The sequence below is a fragment of the Pseudorca crassidens genome, chromosome 9 (genome assembly GCF_039906515.1).
Source record: "Pseudorca crassidens isolate mPseCra1 chromosome 9, mPseCra1.hap1, whole genome shotgun sequence".
In the NCBI taxonomy this organism is placed as follows: domain Eukaryota; kingdom Metazoa; phylum Chordata; class Mammalia; order Artiodactyla; family Delphinidae; genus Pseudorca; species Pseudorca crassidens.
Genome location: NC_090304.1, coordinates 49712171 through 49733914, shown reverse-complemented (window position 1 = coordinate 49733914; position 21744 = coordinate 49712171). Strand labels below are relative to the sequence as shown.

Genomic DNA, 21744 nt, shown 5'->3' with positions numbered 1-21744 from the left:
GGAGGGACATGAAGTACGGCCCCTTGCCGCCGCGGTTGGCTGGGAGGGAGTCGTGACGTCACAAGGGCCCCTAGAGGTAGGCTGGTGAGTGGCTACATCGGGCGGGGGGAGGGGAGAAGAGTGATGACGCTATGCTGAGGCTCCGCCCCCTTCTTTGGAGCGGAGAGACTCGGGTTGCTGATGCTCGGGCCAATCAGAGTGAAGGCTCCAGGATGGCATGGTAACTATTCTACCCTTACTTTTCCCCAGTCCTCGGGCTGTGACGGGAAAGCTACCCCGTTGTCTTGCCCTTACTTCCTGGCCAGACCACGTGCGGAGCTGGAGTGACCTCCTAGGAGGTCTATCTGCGTAGCTCACCTGCAGCTGCTCCGAGGCCCGCAAACCTGGCCTCCTTGTCTCCTGACCCATGCCAACCCCAACACAACCTTTCCCTCTCTGAATCCCTAGAATGGACGTTAGGAACATTAGAGGTGCCTTAAGGGAATGGTTCAGCTTAGAGTTTGGTACAAATGACAATTCTCGGAACTTCTTTCCCACCTGCACTTTAGGAACCCCTACTTATTCTTAAAGTCTAGTTGAAATGTTCCCACTTCTCTGGGATCTCTCACAGCTAGTTGGAGTAATGCTTGGGCAGGCCTCTGTTACAGCCTTGTTACTTTGTATTCTGTTATTTACTTTCCTATCTTCTGGTGCCGGGCTCTTGAAGGCCAGAGCTTCATTTTCAAGTTGGTGTTCCTTTCCCTCAAGGCCTAGCCCGGAGCAGAAGCCTGATATCTCAAGGGGGTGGGTTGAGCATGTTCTAGAAACTAGATCTAGTGACTGTGGGTCCCACACAAAATAGCAGGGACTGTGTTCAGAAAGCAAAACCTATTAGGATTACCGCTCCACCACCCCCTCCTCCTGGGACATATCTACAAAATTGAAATGGGCCCTGCCCAAAACATGGATAAACTTAAATCACTCTGGGTTTTCAGTGGTGGCAAGGGATTAGAGTTACCTAGTCAAAAAGTGAACACACCATTGTAAAGCAGTTATACTCCAATAAAGATGTTAAAAAAAAAAAAAGTGGAGTGATCTGGTAGTAAAGGTAAAATAAGATAATGGATGGAAGAAACCTAGTGCATTGTAGATGTTCAGTAGGTGCTTGAAGAAAGAAAAAAATAAATATGTGGATGGTCAAATAGGAAAGCTAAACATCTGACTCCAGACACCTTTCCCCAACTACTCCATCCAAACATCACTCCTTTCCCTCCACCCTCCCTTGCCTATATTCAGCATCAGAAAGTCATTAGGTCTCCCTGGAGAGTTACAGTAGCTTCCTCACTGCCCTCCTGAACCTTTGATTTCTCACCTTCCAATCCTCAAACCCAGCTCTGTTTAAGGCTCTCCTCTGCTTATTTATTCTGATGTCCCTAAGGCCAGCCACACAGCATAGGTGTGCATTAAATGTTTGATGCATGAATGAGAGAATTATTTTCTTAAATAGAAAAGAAGTATGGGACTTTTGAGTCAGAGAACCCTGGGTTTAAATCTGAGCCCAACCATGTATTAATTGTATGAACTTTGGGCAAATTTCTTAACCCCTCTGAAACTCAGTTTCCTTGTCTGTAAAATGGGGGTAATAATTGTACTTGCCTCACAGAGTTGTGAGAATTAAATGAGCTGAGGCATATGGTAACTGGTACACAGGTACCCTCAATAAATGATAGATATTATTTGTATTCTTTAAAAATGTTAAGGAATTCCCATTCTAAATATTCTAAGACATGGATTCTGACACAGAAAAGGAGCTCAGAAATATGTCTTGTGTGAGTGAGTGTATTTAGTCCAGAGTACTAGCAGGTGTGCAGGAGTTGGGTCCCTTAAGTAGTGTATACTTATTGGAAGACTGGAGGGAGAGACACTGGACAAGGAGTGCTCCAGGGAGGAATTTCCTGTGATCATGGTGATTTCTAAGTAGAAGGACCTCTTGTTAGGTACTCTGGCAGGCATGTGGCCTACAAGCTCATCATTCCCAGGGACTTCTGCCCCAGGAAGGACTTCTTTGTGGACCAGGGCTTCCTAGGCCCACATAGTCTTACTCTGCCTAATTCTCATAACACCCCTTTTGATTGTCATCATCTGCCTTCTTCTCCTCTAAAGCCAAGGAATTTGGTGCATGTTCTCAAAAGCTTGCTGAGCCAAGCTCTGTCCTGGGCATTAGGAGCCCAGAGATGTCCACCGCTCAACACTCTGCTGTGGCCAAGAGAGACAGAGCTAAGTAAAGTCCATTTCTGTCCTGGAAGCTTCCAGTCTCTCTCACACATGCCCTGAGAACTCACTCTATGCAGCTCTGAAGGATTGATGCCCAGGGAGTATAGAGACCTGTAAGGACTGCAGAATTATAAAAGAACACGAGACTTCCTTCCAGAGAGATGATTCTAAATTTCTTATATGGTACATTGGAAAGAGCAGCAGAGTTAGATTCAAACAGATCTAAGTTCAAGTCCTAGATCTACTACTTTTTAGACCTTGCACAAATTATTTAATTGTTCTGTGCACCAGTTTCGTTGTCTATAAAGTGGGCACAATAATTTCTGTTTCATAAGGTGCTTGTGAAGGTCAAATAAGATCATGAAATTTGCAAAGGACTGGGCCCCTGTTTGGTACATGGTAAGCATGCAGTAAATGTTGATTTCCTTCTTTTCCTATAACTTGATAAGGAAGGGTGATGTTTATAAATGACATATAATTAGATTTACATAAATCTTGTGTGAATATCTGACTTTTAACTAGAGCATTTAGTCAATTGCATTTAACGAATTTACTGGTATATTTAGGATTTTATCTAACATTTTAGACTTTCTGTTTGCCCCAGATGTTCTGTTTCTGTGCTTTTTAAAAAAAATTTTTTTTTTGGTAAAAATAACTACCACTTACTGAGGCCAAGCTCTTTGCCAGATTTTTTTTAAAAAATTGAGATATAATTTGCATACTATAACATTCACCCATTTGAAGTGTACAATTCAGAGGTTTTTAGTATATTCACAAGGTTGTGCAACTACCACCACTATATAATTCCAGAACATTTTCATAATCCCAGAAGAAACCCCAGGCCCATTAGCAATCATTCCCCATCTCCCCCTTCCCCCCAGCTCCTGGCAATTTACTAGTACACTTTCTGTCTCAATGGATTTGCCTACTCTGGACACTTCATATAAATGGAATCATAAAATACGTGGCCTTTGTGTCTGACTTCTTTCACTTATCATAATGTTTCAAAGTTTCACCCATTTTTATAGGAGAATAATATTCCATTTTATGAATATACCATATTTTGTTTATACAGTCATGAGTTGGACGGCATTTGAGTTGTTTCATCATGAATAATGATTATTCTATTATTCCACTATGAATAGTACTGCTATGGACATTCATGTAAAAGTTTTTTGTGGACATGTGTTTTCAATTCTCTTGTGTTTATACCTAGGAGTGGATTTGCAGGGTCATATAGTAACTCTATATTTAGCTTCTTGAGGAGCTGCCAAACTGTTTTCCAAACTGGCTGTACCATTTTACATTCCTGCCAGCCACATCTTTGCCAACACTTGTTATTTTCTTTTTTCTTTCTTTTTAAATTATAGCCATGCTAGGTGGTGTGAAGTGGCATCTCACTGTGGTTTTTTTTATACGTTTCCCCAGTGACTAATGATGTTGACCATCTTTTCACGTGCTTATTGGCCATTTAAATCTCCTTTCTTGCATTCTTTTGGATTACTTCATTTTTATTCCTGCATCAGTTTGGAAATTAAATTCTTTTTCTATTATTTTAGTGATAGCCCTAGAAATTACTGCATGCATGCCTAACTCACTAAAGTGTCATGCTAATCTATACCTTTATAGGAAGGGTAGAGTTTGCTGAGACAAGGAAAAGATGCATTCCATGCCAGATGAACAGGGAGAACAGAGATGTGGGACCAGGAAAGAGCTCAGTGTATCCATGGGTGCAAACTGGGACTTCATCCTAGAAGTGATAGGGGAGGGGCTTTACTGGTGGCACAGTAGTTAAGAATCCACCTGCCAATGCAGGGGACACGGGTTCGAGCCCTGGTCCGGGAAGATCCCACGTGCCACGGAGCAACTAAGCCCGTGTGCCACCACTACCGAGCCTGCGCTCTAGAGCCCGTGAGCCACAACTACTGAACTGAAGCCCGCGCACCTAGAGCCCGTGCTCCGCAATAAGAGAAACCACTGCAATGTGAAGCCCGCGCATCGCAACGCTCGCTGCAACTAGAGAAAGCCCGCTCTCAGCAACGAAGACCCAACACGGCCAAAAATAAATAATTTTTTATAAAAAAGAAGTGATAGGGAAGCTAAAGAATGTTCTATAGAACAATGAAGATGTAATTACTATTTGAGGCAGAATGGAGCTGGAGCAAGATGGGTGAGCCTAGGGTAAATAGTTTAAAGCCATCCAAGAAGGATGTGTCTGCCATGAGAAAGATCTCTGGGAAGAAAAAAAGAACACTCCTCCTCAACCCAGGAGGACTTTCCTAAGGCTGCCTAGGAGGCAGGGCAGCGTTTGGCCTGAAATTGGATGCTTTTAGCACTGTTTCTGTCTCTGTCACTTTACCTACCTCCCACCCCCACCCCGAGCCATGCACCCTCTGCCTCCACCCTCTATTCCCAGCAGTCATTCTTCAAAGCCCTTTCTTGCAGTTCCTAAATCTCTTCTTGATATATCTAAATCCTACCCATCCTTCAAAATCCAGTTCAATTAAATCAATCTAGCAAATATTTTCTGGACTCTTACTGTATGCCCATGCCTGGGCTAAGCTGAGAGATTCAGAAATAAACAGAACAGGTGGAGGTTCTGTCCTTAAATGAGCTGCCAGGAGGGTCGGGGAAACAGGCAACAGATTATTTTGCTTCATTGTGGTTAGAGCCCTCATAAGGGTGTGATGGAAGGCCATCCAAGGCTGCCTGAGGAGTGGGGAGGTGGGCAGATCATGGGGGGTAGGGAGAGATAAGGAGGAAGTTAAAAAAGGCTCCATGGAAGAGGTGAGTGTAGTTAGAATGTAAAACAAGTGGTTGCTGGAGTAGAGGATGGCCACGTTATGAAGGATACTGAACATCACACTAAGGAATTTGCCCTTGATGCTGAAAGCCATGAAAATTTACTATTTTGCCACAAGGCACAAGGGCGGGACATGATCAGATCTGTGTGGTAAGAAGAGCCAATGTGGCTAATGGGGAGAATGATGGAGAGATAGGAGGGCAGTGAAGGAGTGAAGGAGATCTCCTACAGGAAGCTTTCCTTGACAACTATATCCCACCTTCACTTCCCCTCTTCTGCCCCCCACCTCTACACCGCCCTATGCTTCTGGGGGCTGGAACATCCCTGAAAACAAATGCTCAGTGAGCTTGGGATATCTGGTATGTGTATGTGGAAAGGGGAGTGGAGCAGTGATCATGGCTAAAGCTTGAAGACAGTGGTGCTGTTTCAGGCACAGGCCTCTCTGGGATATGTCCAGGCACCAGGCAAACCAACCAGGAGGGAGGAGACACTGAAAGGCTTCAACAGCAGCAGCAGCTACTTGGACAATGGACAAATGCCAGTTCAGCAAACACTGAGAGCGTCCTGAATAAGGTCGAGCCTAGATGCTTAGATGCTTGTTCAATTTTTTAATCTGTAAAATGGCTTTCATCAAACCTACCTCATCAGATTATTAAGAGGATCAAATAAGAGAATGCATATATAGTCCCTGGCACATAGTAAGAACTCATCTTTTTCTTCCACTTTTCCTCATATAAATCAAGTAGGTGATAGTCTTTCAAACTGACAGTGGAGGAAACAGATTCAGAGAGGGTCAGTGACAGCTGAGGTCAGACAGTTCGGAAAAGGCTCAATCAGGACAAATTCAGACTGTTGCTGACACATCTAGCTGTCATCAACCTGGCACACTGCTCTATTACCTCATCTAATTCTCACAACAACACTATAATGTGGATATTCCTAAAACCATTTTACAGATGAGGAAACAGACTGAGGACTGTATGGTGGGGAAGTGCCCAAATCACCAGAGAACTAAAGGCCAGTTAGAGCACCTCAAGTTTCAGGCACTGGGGGGTAGTCTAGAGGCAGGGAGAAGAGACCCAGCCTCAGGGAATGGTACTTAGAGCCAAAGGAACAGACAAGGGGTTAAGACCGGCAACAGGGGCCAGGAGCAGGCATGTGTGGGTTGGAGCTAGACAAAGAGCATCACGTGAAGCCCCAAGGAAGAAAACCTAAATCCAGTTATCAAAACTAAATGGGAGTGGTTCTTTCAGTAACAATTAGTTTTACTAATTGTTCATTTGCCCTGGGACTTTAAAGGCCGGGGTGGGGTGGGGTGGGGCGGCAGAATTCAAGTCAAGAAAACTATTTTTTTTAGAATAAGACACCTTCCCTGTAGACTTGGACCCCCAGGAGTGAGCACGATATCTCTTGGTCCCCCACTATTGCCCAACCCAGGGCCTGTCACAGAGGGGGCCTAGGCTGAGTAAATGAACAAGAGTGGATGCATGCAAAAGGGTTCTGGCAAGTTAATCAAATTTGGGCCTTTGTTTCCCCGAATTAACAGTATATAGTGATTAAGGGAATGACCTCAGGTGCCAGACTCGAATCCTGGCTTCTGACACTTACTAGCTGTGTGAGTAGGTAACTCATCTTCTCTGTTTTCCATTGGTGAAATGGAGATATTAATAGTATCTACCTCATAGGGCTTTTATCAGGATTAAATGGGATAACATAAAAAAGTAGAAAAGTGCCTGGGACACCGGGGGTGCTCAAAATGTGCTAATTATTACTGTGGGGATTTAAACGGGAAAAATGTGATGGTAATGGTGTCTAGGTCAGATGTCCTCCACCTGCTGCAGGTGCTCTGACAATCCCACATTGTAACTGTAGGAGGGATTACTGGTCCCTTCATTCTTTTTCCCCGTTGAGGTAGGATGGTCTTTACAAAGGTAGCCAAGAGTCCCCCTCAGATTCCTTTAGGGGGTCAGTCAGGGTGGGGAAGAAACCCTGGCTGGGGGCTGGTTTCTGGGGATCAGCCCTCTCATGGTGAAGAGGGACCAGGACTAGGGTGGGGTTGGGGGGCAGGAGATCCGCTCTCTGCATTTCGACAGGCGGGACAGGGCGCCCTCTCCTGATCAAAGGTGGGAATAGCTGTGGCCCAGAGTTTCTCCGGTGGGCCCCACGGGATCTCGTTCCCTGTGAGGCACTCTTCCCTTTGCTGAAATGCCCCGATTGGGCTCTGGGGAGCAAAGTTTGGGGAAGGGGCGCCGAGGCTGGGGCCAAACTGGTTTAATGTTTAAGAAGTGCGAAACTGGATGATTTCGTCTAGGTTGGGGTGGGAGGTGGGTAGAGACTGGGGTCAAGAAATGAGAGAATTCGAGGTCCTGTTGAATTAATTTTATGTTCTTTCAACAGGTGATGGAACGCAGCCGAGAGGTAAGTGACAAGGTGGCTGATCCAACGTGTCAGACCCAGGTGTCCAGTGCTCTTCCGGCTGCCCCCATGCAGCTGAAATTAGTGGAGCTGACCAGTGCTGGATCGGCATGGCATGAGGGGACGCCAGATTAAGGGGGACAGCCCGGGGTCCCGGGCCGCAGAAGCGGGGAGGGGCCAGCAGAGGATCTGGGTGCTGTTTCCTTCCCAAGTTCCGCCCCAAGCGCGCCGGCCCCGCCCCCGCCGTTCCCGCTCCGACCCGCCCCCCACCGCTCGCCCCCCAGGCCCGGCCTGGGCTTCCCCCGGGTGCTCCCTGCTCTCGGACTGCGCCGGCGCGGCCTCCTCGCCGCCACGGCCTGGGTGAGTATGGAGATGGGTGTGCTGGACTGCCGGGCAGCCCCACTTGGGGGAGCTCGGCCACGCGGTCTGGCCTCCGCGGGGCCCGGCCCCGGGCTGTGGGGATCCTGGTGTCTGTCCAGGACCTGCTGCTGTGCCCGCTGGGGTAGCTGACCCCTTTCCCCTCTGCTCCCTGACAGGGGCCCGATGTTCCAGAGTGAGCTCTCCCTTCTTCACCCCGCCGGCACTCCTAGTCCAGATTCTTCCTTAGGTGCCCCAGGAGAGAGGTGCCGGGGACCTGCAACCCTTTAGATTAGTTTCAAATCCCAACTCTGCCAGCTATTAGCCTGTGACCTTGAGCAAATGTTAACCTCCCTGAGCCTCACTTGCCTCTTCTGTAAAATGGAAATATACAGGCTATAGCTAGCGCCTACCTCATAGAGTTGTAGTGAGAATTAAAAGAAACAATGTATATCTAGTGCTAAGCAGGGTGCCTAGTACTCAGAAGGCACCCAGTAGGTGTGGATTTGGACTGGAGGCTGAGAAGATCTTTGAGGATCTTTGGAAATAAGGTAGGGATACTCCTAAGAAAGCAGTTTTCAGTTAAGTGGTACCTGTGTGGAAGTTAGAGTTGACTGGGGCTGGACAGCTGCCCTTCAGGTAGTGAGCTCCCTGTCCTGAAGCCTGGGAGAGTAGAATGACCTAGTTGGTATGGCCTTATTAGTTATCCAAACCACAAGATCCCCATGTTGTACAACTGTGAAAACAGGCCCAGAGTGGTTAGGTGACTTGCCCAAGGTCACACAGCTAAAAGGGAGGTTAGGCATACCTCCAACAAGTGGAACAGACTGTTCCTCAAACCTTATCAACCCCTGCCTTGGGCACTGCCTAGTCATTCCCTGAGGATCTGGTCTTTGGTTTGGGGGTCCCAGTGATTCCTGAGGGATCCAGAGCAGCTGGCTTCAGGAAGGGATGTTGGAAGGGGGGACTAGTACCATGGCAACCACAGAATCTGGGTTTGGGCTGGGTGGGGAAGGTCTTTGGGGATGATCCAAGGACTGTAGGAATGTGCTTGATTTGGGAGGGCCACCAGAGCCACTTCCACCGCTCCTGGGAAACCCCCGGCCCGCAGAAGGAGGAAGGAGGTTGAGCAGTTGGGGCAGGCTGCCTGATGGAGCCTGGCAGAGAGGTGGGTGGAGGAAGATGGTTGAGAGGCATATCCACCTGGCTTGTTCCAGATGCCATGAGGCCAGCCTCCTGGAGGTCAGGGTTCTTCCTGAGGGCGGGACTAGGAGAGCGTCCTGAGGGCGGGGCCAGGAAGAGCTAGGACTTGATCTCCAGGCAAGGTCCTGGAGTCCAGAAGGGCAGGTTCTTTATGTATCCAGAGCCAGCCCTAGTTTGGCAACTAGAAGCCTAAATTCTGAGGATGGCTTTCCCTCAGGTTCAGCATATGGCTTTGAGGAAAGACCTTCCTCTCTCTATGTCTTGGTTCCTCTGTCTTTAAAATGGGAACGGGGCTGACTGACTCATTTATATAAGATTTGGTTTTTTAGTTTTTTTCCTCCTATGGACAGGTACCCCTTCACTTTTCCCTCCTAACCTGACGTAACCTGACCTCTCTGCCCAGAGCTCTGGCCCAGAGAGCAAAGGGTCAAGGAAGGTGAGAGCTGCAGTTTGTGACACTGTGAGCCCCACATCTGCCCACTGCTGGCTCTTCCTTCTCTTTACTATGTGACCCTGAGCAGGGTCCTGCCCCTCTCTTGGCCTCAACTTCCCCTTCTATACACTGAGGGGGTCCAGGCTAGGATTGCTGGTATATACTTGGCTAGTAGTATAGTGCATGACCTCATATCCTCATCTGAGTGGGAGAGTGCAGTGGGGAGGAGCCCAGTCCTCAGGAGCCCTTACCTAGTCTCCAGAGGGGAGCGGACAGGCCCCTGGGCACTGGGAAGCCTCCAGAAGCTGACCAGGCAGCTCTCTCTAGCAAACAGCAAGCCCAGGCTAGCACCAGGCCTGATTCTGCAAAGCCTTTCACCCTCAGAGCACGTGAGGCAGCGGGTGGGGACAGGCAGGGGGTTGAGGTTCTGCTGGCTTCCATGGAGTCCTTGCTGCTGTGGACTGCGGTGCAGGCACACAGAGCACACAGAGCTGGGAAGGGATTGAAGGTGCAGAAGCACCCCGGGCCGGTGGGTGAAGCAGTGAGAGCTGATAGGAGGCCCTGAAACATGGAGGTTCCAAGGCCTGGGGGAGGAGATGGGCCATTCTGTTCACTGGGAGGTTTTAGGATTGGTTCCTGAAACAAGAGAGACTAGTTCAACCGGCTCCTGTAGTACTAGGCCTGTCAAGCCAGGCCTAGGGATGAGAAGAAGTTTTCTCAATCTATTCCGTCTTCATCTTAGCACAGATTTGGTTCATTGTCTTTCCTCTGAAATTGAGGGTGAATGTTCTCATGGGATTCTCAGTCCATCTTCCTCATCCAGGGCAGTAGCTGTCCAAGTTTAGGGGTTAGGTGGCTTCCATCTCAGACTCTCCACCCCATAGCATAGCTAAGCTGAGGACTGAGCACAAGGGCTAACTTCACCACTGAGTCCCAGCCTCACTACCTTGGGCCCTGACAGCACACCACTCCATCCCCAGGTCTGACAAGATGTACGAGGTCCCACTGCCACTGGATCGGGATGGGACCCTGGTCCGGCTCCGCTTCACCCTGGTGGCCCTGGTCACGGTCTGCTGTCCACTTGTCGCCTTCCTCTTCTGCGTCCTCTGGTCCCTGCTCTTCCACTTCAAGGAGACTACGGCCACACACTGTGGGGTAGGGCTTGTGGAGGGGGGCACTGATACCTCATGTTCAGGCCCAATCAGATCTATTTTGGATCCTGATTCTGTTGTAACAGGATTAGCCATCAAACATACTGGGCTGCTGGGGGGATGCCTGCAAATTGAGGTCCCAAGGAATAGTCTCCCTCCACCTTCAACAGAGGTCATTGAGGGCCAGGGTCCCTGAAGTTGGGCAGCCCCAGAACCCCGAACCCAATCCTTAGTTCATAGAGGGGCAGATTCAGCAGCCCCAGTGTTTTCTGGGGGACAGAGAAAAAAACTGGGCTAGAGGGCATTTGGGGCTTTTTAGTGGGGCACTGTGGGCTGTGCCTGTCCCTACGGGAATGTGATTATGTATATGTGCATGTGTTAACTGTGAGGGACATGACTATAATGGCTTTGAGTGGGCTATGTGTGTGAGAGAGACTATATCTGTGTCTGTCTGGTTGGGGACCTGATTATGTGTGTGTACATGTGTTTTCTGGGGTAGGTCCCATGACCTCTGAGGTTCCATAGGTGGCCATACACCCTCTTGGACAGGGATATAGGGTGCTGGGCCAGGAAGGAAGTTGTGAGAGTTCTTTCTCTGTATGTTATGGGTGTAAATGGGGTGAGACCTGTGTGGACCTTTGTTATCCTGCTAGTTCATCCACTGACTCTGTATATTACCTGAATTTCAGAGGCTGAGCCTCAGTTTCCCCATGTCTGTCAGGGTTGCTAATTCCTGTCCTCCTCCTTCTCAGTGTTAGTGTAGCGCTCCAGGTGGAGGAAATAAGAAAGTGGTTTGGGAAATGTGAAAGGGGAGGAGCAGAAGGAGGAAGAGGAAAAGGAGATTGTCAAGTTGGAAGACAGGGCAGGAGAGGAAGTTAGCCAAGGGTCTCTAGGTGGGAAAGAGGCAGAGCCTGGACATGGACCCTTGAACTAGCCTCACAGAGAGCTCAGAAGGCCCCCAATCAGCTGAGCTTCCACCTTCCTATAAAGAGCATTTGCTTGAGAAAAAGGGGTACAACCAGGAGTGGGATCTGGCTGGCAAGCATGGGGGCCCACTTCTTTTGTTCATATGACTTCAAGTTTTCCCTCTTCTTGATTTGTCAGTGGGTAGATGTGGGCCTTGAGTTGTGGGCAGCCAGCCTGGTGAGACTCAGGGCTGGGAGCTATCAGAAAGAACAGGACTGGAAGAAAAGGGGGTGACCAGGTGATCAGAGGGGGAAGATCAGAAAGGATCCATCCAACAGCCTCTCCTGACCTAGTTCTCACCTTAGATAATGCATCAAATGTTCTATTACCCTGGCCAACTCCTCTTCATCCTGCAAAACCCTTCTCATATGTCTCCTCCTCCAAAAAGCTTTCTGCAGCCTCCATGGGGCAAGCTTAATCACTCCCTCCTCTGGGTGCCCATAGTTCCAGGTGTTCTCTCTGATATGGTTCTATCACATTATATTTGTGTCTCTCTTCCCTACTAGGCTGGGAGCTCCTTGAAGATGGGCACTGCATCTGAATCACAAAGTATTTGTTGAGGGACTTCCCTGGTGGTCCGGTGGTTACGACTTTGTGCTTCCACTGCTGGGGGCATGGGTTTGATCCCTGGTCGGGGAACTAAGGTCCCGCATGCCACACAGCGCGGCCAGGGAAAAAAAAAAGTATTTGTTGAATAAATGGATAGGACTCCCCCCCCCCCGACACACACACACACACACACACACACACACACACACACACACACACACACACACACACACACCAGCCCTGGGAAAAGGAAGGCAGGATATAATGCAGTCATAGTCCATACAGAGAATTATAATATTTGTATGGCATATGGAGTTAGACGGAGTAGGCTGTTTGCTCTGGTCCTCGTGGCTGGCTCCAAATGATAATGGGATCAGTAACCTCAGCATACTTATAACCCATTCTCAACATATTAGATAGGGAGCTAAGGCATAGGTAGCTGCTGGAGGGGTACCTGGCCTCTCTGGGGCAAGACTAGGCCTAGTGACCCCAGGGGTATTTTGTCCCTACTCCCTGGGACTACTATGATGGATACACCTGGGAATTTTCCAATATACTCTGAATTTTTCACCCAGAGAATCCCAGGAATGGCCAACTGAGGAATGAAAGAAGTAGCCTTAGTCTATAATTGCCAATAGATGACATTGCCTCTGCTTGCACATCCCCAGTGATGGAGAGCTTCTTTCCTTCCCAGGCAGCTGATTCTGAGGAGACTTAGTAACTAACAATTAGCAAGCTCTTTCTTTCTTTCTTTTTTTTGCGGTACACGGGCCTCTCACTGTTGTGGCCTCTCCCGTTGCGGAGCACAGGCTCCGGATGCGCAGGCTCAGAGGCCATGGCTGACGGGCCCAGCTGCTCCATGGCATGTGGGATCTTCCCGGACCGGGGCATGAACCCGTGTCCCCTGCATCGGCAGGCGGACTCTCAACCACTGCGCCACCAGGGAAGCCCAGCAAGCTCTTATAGTGAGCATACACCCTCTTTCTGGTGAATCTCTGTCCTGGCTCTGGCTCTGCTTTGGGACCCTTGGAGCTACTTTTTCCACCTGGCTTCCAGCCAGCCCTGCAGAGATGGGAAGGCAGTAATGGCGGGGGAGGAGGGTCCCCTGAGTTTACTTTTCTCAGGTAGCATAGCTCCAGTTCCTTCAGGCAATCCGTACAAGACATGTGCCCTGGACTTGGCCCAGTTGATCACTGTCCTCTCCTAGGCCCTGATCTGGGCATAGGACTTCATATGGCCTGGGAAGAACAGCCCAAATCAGGACTGTTCTATTCCTATTACTGGCTGTTAGACCTCTGTTAATGCAGCCTGAGCTGCCACTAGCTGTTTCTGCACAGGTACAGGCTGGACACTGATACCTCATATTCAGGCCTGTCTAGATCTGTTTTGGACTGCGAATCTACTGTTTAAGATTAGCTAGCTCTCTGATGGGGCCCAACAAACATATTCAGTCCTGCTCCAACAGAAAGGGGCTAAATCCTATTCTGCTTTCTCCCTTTCCCTTCCCAGAAACCTGCCTACATGCCTGGACCCAACCCTCAGAAAGGTCCCCACCGCCATGTCTGGCAAAGGGATCTGCTGTGGGCCAACCTTGGCCACTATCATTCTTACCTTTGCAGAGTGTTCTGGGATTTATGACATGGCCTTGTTGGTCGTGGGAAGGCTGTGTGCCCGGGGAAGGCGTGGAGATCCGGGCTCTGTGGGCGGGAGGCAGGCCCTCAGGAACTGGGGGTGGGACCCTCCAGTCTTAGAGCAGTCTCAGTCTGGCTAGAGCCCTCAACCCAAGCCCCGGATCCTTCAGCACCCAGTGTGAGTGTTGCTTAGTGCGCCTACCCCCACCCTGATTCCCTGATGCTGAGCTGGACTAGTAGACTAGGGTTCCCTTAATGGAGGGAGGTCTGAGTCCCCAGGGGAGATTTGGTCCTAGGCCTTTTAATACAAATCTGCCCTCCAGAAGGAAGCCCAGCGTGAAGGGTCATGGTGGTCGGCGCAGTGGGGGTGGGGGAGGGAGTTCTCTGCCCAGAGGGAGAAGAAGCAGAAGAAGCCCAGCTGCCTCAGTCTGGGTCTGTCCTTCCTGGGTCTGGCCCAGCACAGGAGACTCAACCTGAGTGGAGAAGGCTCCCATGACCCTCAGTTCCCGAAAATCTTGGATCGGGTGACATGGTCTTCTCAGAGAGGAAGGAGATAGAGGTCTGGGCCTCCGGAGGGACTCTGGTATCTCGGGGTCAGGGTACTGCTGGCCTGAGGCTTGGATCATTCTGAGCCTGGGGGTGGGATGGCTGGTAGCCTGTGGTCCCATTGAAATAGGTTATGGGGCCCTCCCACTGTTCCTAGTTAACTTGGGTGAAGAGCAGGAATGTGGTCAGACAGGGTCAGTGGGAAGGCTTGGGTCAGTCTGAGCCAAGGTCCTTTATCTAGGTTACTTGGCCTGAAGTAAACCTTGACTTGGAGCCTTAAGCTATCAAGTGGCAAGAGGCCTTAGTCCTAATGTTTGATCCTAGCATAGTTCTGGGCCTTGGTCTTCCCTTCTGTGCAATGGGAATAATAACCCTTCCACCTCTGATCCTTCTCCTGAGTGGGTATGAGGGTCATGGGAATGAGGTGGGCCATCAGAGCTCCCATATCCAGGCCACTGGGAGCCTCTATTCTCCATACTCTTCAAGAGGTGAACCTATAGGACCAGTGTGCCAAACGGATTCCTATGAGCTGACCCTGTCTCTCTGCTGTTCCTGCCCCATCTCCCTCTGTACCTCCTCTTCTGCACTGCTTTCCTTTTTCCTTTATGCCCTTCCTACTCTTTATACTCTGGCTCTTCCCTATACTCTGAAAAGCCAGCTCTGGAAAAGGCCCCACTTTCCTAGGCCCAGGTAACCCCACCAGGCCCCAAGTTGTGTCCCTTGCCCTGCCTGGGCACCACTCCCTACAGGATGTTCTCTGCGGCCTCCCAGCCCTTGGACCCCGATGGGACCGTGTTCCGGCTCCGCTTCACGGCCATGGTCTGGTGGGTCATCACTTTCCCCGTGTTTGGCTTCTTCTTCTGCATCATCTGGTCCCTGGTGTTCCACTTTGAGTACACAGTGGCCACTGACTGTGGGGTGAGTGCCAGGCTCCCCAGCACCTGGGTCAGGGCCAGGTCAGGAGATGGTGATAAGGGTGGAATCAGACAGTAGGAGAGAAGGTGGAGGGACAGAGAGAGGGGAGAGGGATAAAAGGATGGTGGGGGGAAAGTCAGAGCTGGGGGAAATTTGGGGAGAGAGACTCAGGGAAAGTAGAGTCACAGTCCTCCAAGAGTAGAAGAGGATTGTAGAGGGTACAAGGGAGCAGAGGGGGCCTGGGGGAAGGGAAGAGAGTGGGAATAAGCAGGAGAGATTGAGAGAGGGAGAAGGGGGCTGAAGAAAGACCAGACTGGAAAGGAAGCCAGGGCTGAGGAGGTAAGATGAGGCCAGGAGCCAGGAGAAGTAACAGGTCCTTTAGCGCAGACTAGGGGCCTGACCTGAGAAGACGCCCAGCCCTGCCCTGGCTTCTTCTATCTTTGTTTCTCCTCTGGCAGTCTCAGGCCCCACAACCTATATCCACTCAGAGCTTTGCCAGCTAGAAACCTAGAAGGAGTTCCTGTCTCCAAGAGCAGTCCATCAAGCCTTTCTTGAGGGCCCAGGGGTGGAGGTTCTGTGTCAGGGGCATGGAATTGAACATGGACTTGCCCTTAGCATCTTATTCCTCGAAGAGACAGACCTAGGCACAGACAGTCACAACACTGTGAGATGAGATCCCTTCTGTGATAAAAGGGAGCACAGGGATGCGGGGCCCAGGAGAAGCACTTAAACCGGCTTGGATGTTGGAGACTTCCTTCCTGGAGGACGGGGAATTGTTGCTGTGGGGTGAAGAAGGACCTTTGTGAGTGCCAGGCGGACAGCTTTTGATTTTATCCAGCGGGCAATGGGGAGCTTTGGAAAGATTTTAAGCAGGGAAGGGACACGATCAGATTTGAGCTTTAGAAGACCATTCTGGCTCCTGAGTGGAGAACAGATTCAACGGCAGAGGGCAAGAGTAGGGTGACCAGTAAGGAAGCTAGTGCAATAGCTCATGGTACAGGGGATACCAGTGCTAAGATGGGGGACTATGAGGTTAGAGAAGAGGGGATGGAGTCCAGAGAAGAGTAGCAAGTAGGATTGACAGGAATGGGAGTTTTTGTCTAGTTGGTGGGGAGGGGAAGGGGTGGTAACGTATAAAGAAAAGTCATCCATAATTTCAGGGTACTTTTATCTGAGGCCAGAGGAATGAACCTCTAATGGTGAAACATGAGGTTCTATGATAAGGAAGTTTTTGGACCCTCTCCCTTTGTACCATGTGAATTTCTGATCTACTGCCCTGCCATAGATCCACCGAGCCATGTCTTCCAGGCCAAAGGGTTTCTATTCTTGGGGAAAGAGGTTATGTTCCCATCTCTCAGTACCCTTAGCTCTGGGCTTTTGGGGAGGTTTGTGGTGAGCTGTGTACGTGGGCTCTGATATGTCCTCATGTTGCTTGTTGTTGGTATAGTTGGTGAGTGGGGAACTTGTGTATTCGGAATGGCGGGGGTGTATATGAGTATCTGTACCTGATTAAGCGTGTGTGTGTGTGTGTGTGTGTGTGTGTGTGTGTGTGTGTGTGTGTGTGTGTGTGTGATGAGGGAGGCAATCCCTGCTCTTAGAATCCTGCCCCACCCTTAATTTGAGAGGAGCTTGTGAGGATGGGACAGGCAGCCACAGGGCCCTAACCCTCATCCTCCTGAGGCATCCCCCTAACTCCGTGACATCTCTACCCTTTACCTCTTTCCCAGCATCAGTCAGGGCTCTGGGCCCTTGAATATTCTCGGCTCTCCCAGCCAAGCCTTAGATGTTGGTACTGTTCCCTTTAAAGTAGCTGAGATTGGGGCAGGAGTTTTCAAAATGAATATTCTAGAAAGTGGAGGCAACACTCCCACTAATCCTACTAGGGGACCTACCCAGAGAGGCAGAAAAGTCAAGTAAGGAGGCTTGGAGGTCTCGGAAGTGTCCAGTCAAGATATGATTCCCACCTTTCACTCATAAGTCGGCCTTGCCACGTTCAGTAGCCACATAGATCACAGCCAATTTGCAGGCTTTTCAGGAAAGTTTGTCTTCTGAAAGCCATCGCTTGTACTCACTGCGTGCCAGACACTGCAGATGCCTTGCATACATTATATTTAGTATTCACCGTCCCCTGCAAGGTAGGTGACGTCATCCCTATTTTGCCAATGAGGAAATCAAAGCTCAGAGAGGTGAAGTGACTTGCTCAAGGTCAGCCAGCTAATAAAGGCAGAGCTGGAATGTAGACCCAGGTTTGTGTGGCTCCAAAGCCTCCATGTTGCCCTTCACTGATTACTCAGAGTGAATATCTGAGCCTGGTCTCAAGCTATGGTATCTGAAGCCATGGCCTCGATAGCATCACCCTCTCTCTGAGAGCTCTGCACTTAGCTTCCTCTGACAGTGCTGAGGGGAATCCATCTCTGTTTCTGTGAAGGCTTGTGAGGGCCCTGGCTCGTCCTGTCCCAGGCCCACCCCTGCCCTGTGAGCTTCCTCCATCATTGCCTGCCTTCCCAGCCACTCTGGAGACCCATTCAGCATCCCCACTGGGAGAAAGGAAGGGGTCTTCCAGAACTCCATCTCTAAGACTTGTCCTGCCATAGTCACGGCAGGGTCATTCCCTCTCTGGGTTTCTGGGCTCTGGCACTGCTCTGGCTCTTGTTGAAGGTCTAAAAAAGTCCACGGAAAGTGTGGGCAACAGACTGGTAGATTCTGCAGTCATGGAATCTTTTAGAAATGCAGATTCTCAGATTCCAGACCTTCTGCATTCTCACACAATTCCAGGTGACTCGTATGTATATTAAAGTTTGAGACATACTGCTCTAGGCCCCTGAGTCTAAGAGAGCCTCTTCCTATTCCTGACCTTCCTGTTCCCATCGAAACTACTGTTCATCCATCCCCCATTCTCTCACCCTCCAAAATAAGCAACATCAGTCCTTGCAGCTGTGTGATACTATCTCCTTCCTCAGCTTTAAAGAATGACACTCCAGTTCCTTAAGGAATGAGGGAATTCCAGCCTTTGAGAAAGATGGATGAGAGGGATGCATAAGAACAGGGTCATTTTCTTAGACTACCCCAGGTTAGGAGCACCCATTTTCCTAAACGTGACCAGAGTGAATGTATCTTCTGGCCCAGCTTCCCTAGGATCTCACAGCACCCTCTACTACCTTGGTACCCCAGACCAGAAGAACAAGTGAAGCTGGGAGCAGTCAGGAACAGCTTAGCTGGGCAGTGAATCCAGCGCTGTGCCAAGGAAGCTCAGATGCTCTGTGACTCGTTTCTGTCCTTGGGACTGAATCTGGGTTGCTGGGCTCATGGACCCTCCCACAGGACTTTATCCAGGTCACAGCCCTGTGCTGTGGGCTCAGAGAGCATCTGAACCTGCCTATAGCTTTCCCAGCCACCTGTAGGGAGAAGGAGGCGGTCCCACTATGCCCCAGCACAAACCCCAAGCTGGCTAGGGAATGAGAACCAGGCACACTGGGGACCTGGAAGGACCTGGAAGGGGAGGTCTCCCTGGAGAGCTCTGGGGCTCTGAAGAAGGACATCCTGGAGGCAGGGGACTGGACCAGAGCCTTCTGAGTGTCAAGGTGATTCCACAGAGAGGAAGATCTCAAGGTGGGTGGGGCCGGCAGGGGGCTGGTGCCCAGATGGTTTACAACTCTCTAGGTGCCCAATTACCTGCCGTCGGTGAGCTCGGCCATCGGCGGAGAGGTGCCCCAGCGCTACGTATGGCGCTTCTGCATTGGCCTGCACTCAGCACCCCGCTTCTTGGTGGCCTTCACCTACTGGAACCACTACCTCAGCTGCGCCTCCCCGTGTCCCAGCTACCGCCAGCTTTGCCGCCTCAATTTCGGCCTCAACGTCGTGGAGAACCTTGCGCTGCTAGTGCTCACCTATGTCTCCTCTTCCGAGGACTTCAGTGGGTGCCCAGACAAGGGAAGGAGGAGCGGGGAGGGGTTCCGGGAGGGGATGTCCCTGCCCCCCACCCCCGCCCCCCGACCTTACGACGCAGGGCTCTGGGTGCTCCCTGCGGTGCATGCTCCCAGCCCTCCTCTCTCCCTCCAGCCATCCATGAAAACGCTTTCATTGTGTTCATCGCCTCATCCCTCAGTCACATGCTCCTCACCTGCATTCTCTGGCGGCTGACCAAGAAGCACACAGTAAGTCAAGAGGTACGGTCTACTCCTAGTGGGGCTGCAGGCGGCCCAGAGGAAAATCAAGGACACTCGTCCTCAGGATGCGGGTAATGGTGAGGTGGGAAATGGAGTTCTTTTGCAAACTGGGGCTGGGGCTGGGCTTGGGGACAAGTGGAGGGTGATTGATCAGAATCTGGGGCTGTGTTTGGGTAGCATGGGAAAATGGAGAATAGAAGAGGTAGTGCCTCCAAATGGGAGTAGAATGAGGGGCAGCACCCAGGCTGCAGGGGGAACACTGCGTCAGGGGTCTGTGGTCTGTAATAACTCTGGTGCCTCCCCCCGGCCCTGCCCCCCCACACCCCGTACTTTTCTTCTCCCCACAGCATCTGGAGGTGTTGGGTTGGTGGGTAACTCCAAGTAACTTTCATACTCTGTCCCCCTGAAATGGGAGGGACAGGGACCCCACTGTACCTTGGCCTCATTACACCAAATGCAGGGGTATGAAATGCCCATCATTCCTGCTGCCCCTGCCTCTGCCCCCTTCCATGACCAAAGGAGGCAAGACAACAGCCCTTAGGAGTTGGGGCCAAGAGGGGAGGCTGTCCGCACATATCTAACAAGCTGCAGAGTGATCAGACAGCCCATCCCCTAGGAGCGCAAGTCCTACAACTGGAAACAGCGGCTCTTCATCATCAACTTCGTCTCCTTCTTCACGGCGCTGGCTGCGTACTTTCGGCACAACATGTATTGTGAGGCTGGAGGTGAGGCCAGGCGAGGATCCACAGGTGGTCACAGTGGCTAAGGGACAGTTGGGATGTTTTCTGTAATGTGCAGTATGGCAGTGGCAGTGGTCTTGGGGACTGCCTGCCATTGTGTTCTTTGCGTAGTGATGCAGTGGTGGTGATCTATCAAGAGGCCCCTGGGGGGTAGGGAAGGAGGCTTATCACGCCCTGTTCCTTGTGTCCTTCCCACAGTATACACCATTTTTGCCATCCTGGAGTATACTGTTGTCCTAACCAACATGGCGTTCCACATGACGGCCTGGTGGGACTTCGGGAACAAGGAGCTGCTCATTACCTCCCAGCCTGAGGAAAAACGGTTCTAAACCCTTCTCTCCTGCTGGCGAGGAGGCCCACTGCCCAGAGAAACTAGGACAGGATACCACTCTGGCCTTCCCTCACCCCCTGCGTCCTCTCTGAGCCCTACTGAAGCTGGGGTAGAGGGGAAGAAGGGAAGAAAGGCACAGGACAAGGCTTTCCCCGGCCCTACTGGCTTCTCCTTTCCCCCAGCCCACGTGAAGGCACAGGCTTCTTCAAGCAGCATCACCCGTACCTGAGAAGCCCCAAGAAGCTGAGCTGGCAGGAGAGCTCCACCATCTGGTGCTAAAAGAAGTCCTGAGGTTCATAACCACCATCTGGTTCTTGGCCTTTACATAGCCACCTCTCGCTGAGGTCAGGGGCCACTGAGCAGTGGCTGCTACCAGAAAACCGCAGCCATTTCTCCCCATGGGGTCATTCACTTGACCCATGCGTCTAATGATCTACTCTGCACATTCAGGCTTGTGACCACATTCCCCTGCTGAGTATGCCCAGGTGTCCCAGACCTGACTTCCCCTCTGATATGGTGTATGCCCTTCCCTATCTGAGCCTCCTCGTGTCCGTGTGGATGATGGGGGTGAGGGGTGGGAGGCTATATGGTTTCCGAGGGCTCTGCCAGTCTGTGCTTCTCCCTGTGGAGGTGGTGTTCTCTACCCAAAGGATACAGAAAAAGCACTGGCACAGCATGTATTTCCCTTCCCTTCTGGAATCTCTGGTTTACAGACTCTTCCTCCTTGGCAAAAGGTGCCAGGTAGAGGGGACAGAGGCACAGATTCCTACCCCAAAACGGGCTCTCTGGTGTCCCCCCCATCCTCCCTACTGCCTTAGGCCCTGTGCTCTTTTGGTTGTACATTTTATTTCAAAGGAAAATAAATTTTTTTTTTTTTGCCAACTGTCTGGGCTAGGCTTGCTTGTTCGGGGGCTTGTCTCTTTAATGGAACTGAGGGGAGGGACAGGCTCCAGGATGGAGGGAATAAGTCCATGGTAGGGTATGATTCCATGTGGCGTTCCCCCACCCCACCCCCTTAGGCCTGGAGTCTCCCAAGGCTGGTCCAAGCCTTGATTTGATGAGCAGGAGTGACTGAGCTATCCCTGTGATGACTCCAAGTCTGGAAGCTGGGCTACCTGGGAGAGTCTTGGGTTGAGGCGATGGCCTGAGTTCCAGCCCCAACTCTGACAGTAAAGATTTGTCCCCTTGAGGGTATAAGGGGACAGCTCTCAGATGCACGACTGTGAGAGCACCCACCTGCAGGCTGATGGCTCTCAACATCTCCCTTTCTGAGTCCTAGATCAGG

At 50.8% G+C, this 21744-nt stretch overlaps 1 protein-coding gene across 19 annotated transcripts; it reads left to right on the top strand.

The window, feature by feature from the left end:
• The first annotated feature begins 133 nt into the window (after positions 1-133).
• Positions 134-21342, top strand: PGAP2 (post-GPI attachment to proteins 2). 19 transcript variants are annotated; one of them, XM_067750140.1, is made up of 8 exons: positions 134-220; positions 7454-7474; positions 10445-10619; positions 18883-19135; positions 19282-19388; positions 20005-20113; positions 20327-20450; positions 20642-21342. In XM_067750140.1, exons 3-8 carry the CDS (start codon positions 10455-10457, stop codon positions 20736-20738), a joined length of 855 nt encoding a protein of 284 aa, XP_067606241.1. In that variant the 5' UTR covers positions 134-220; positions 7454-7474; positions 10445-10454; the 3' UTR covers positions 20739-21342. The 19 variants fall into 19 exon arrangements, with proteins under 19 accessions (XP_067606241.1, XP_067606242.1, XP_067606243.1 ...); XM_067750141.1 differs by lacking the exon at positions 134-220 and adding an exon at positions 7180-7236; XM_067750142.1 differs by lacking the exon at positions 134-220 and adding an exon at positions 7227-7341.
• The last annotated feature ends 402 nt before the right edge of the window (positions 21343-21744 follow it).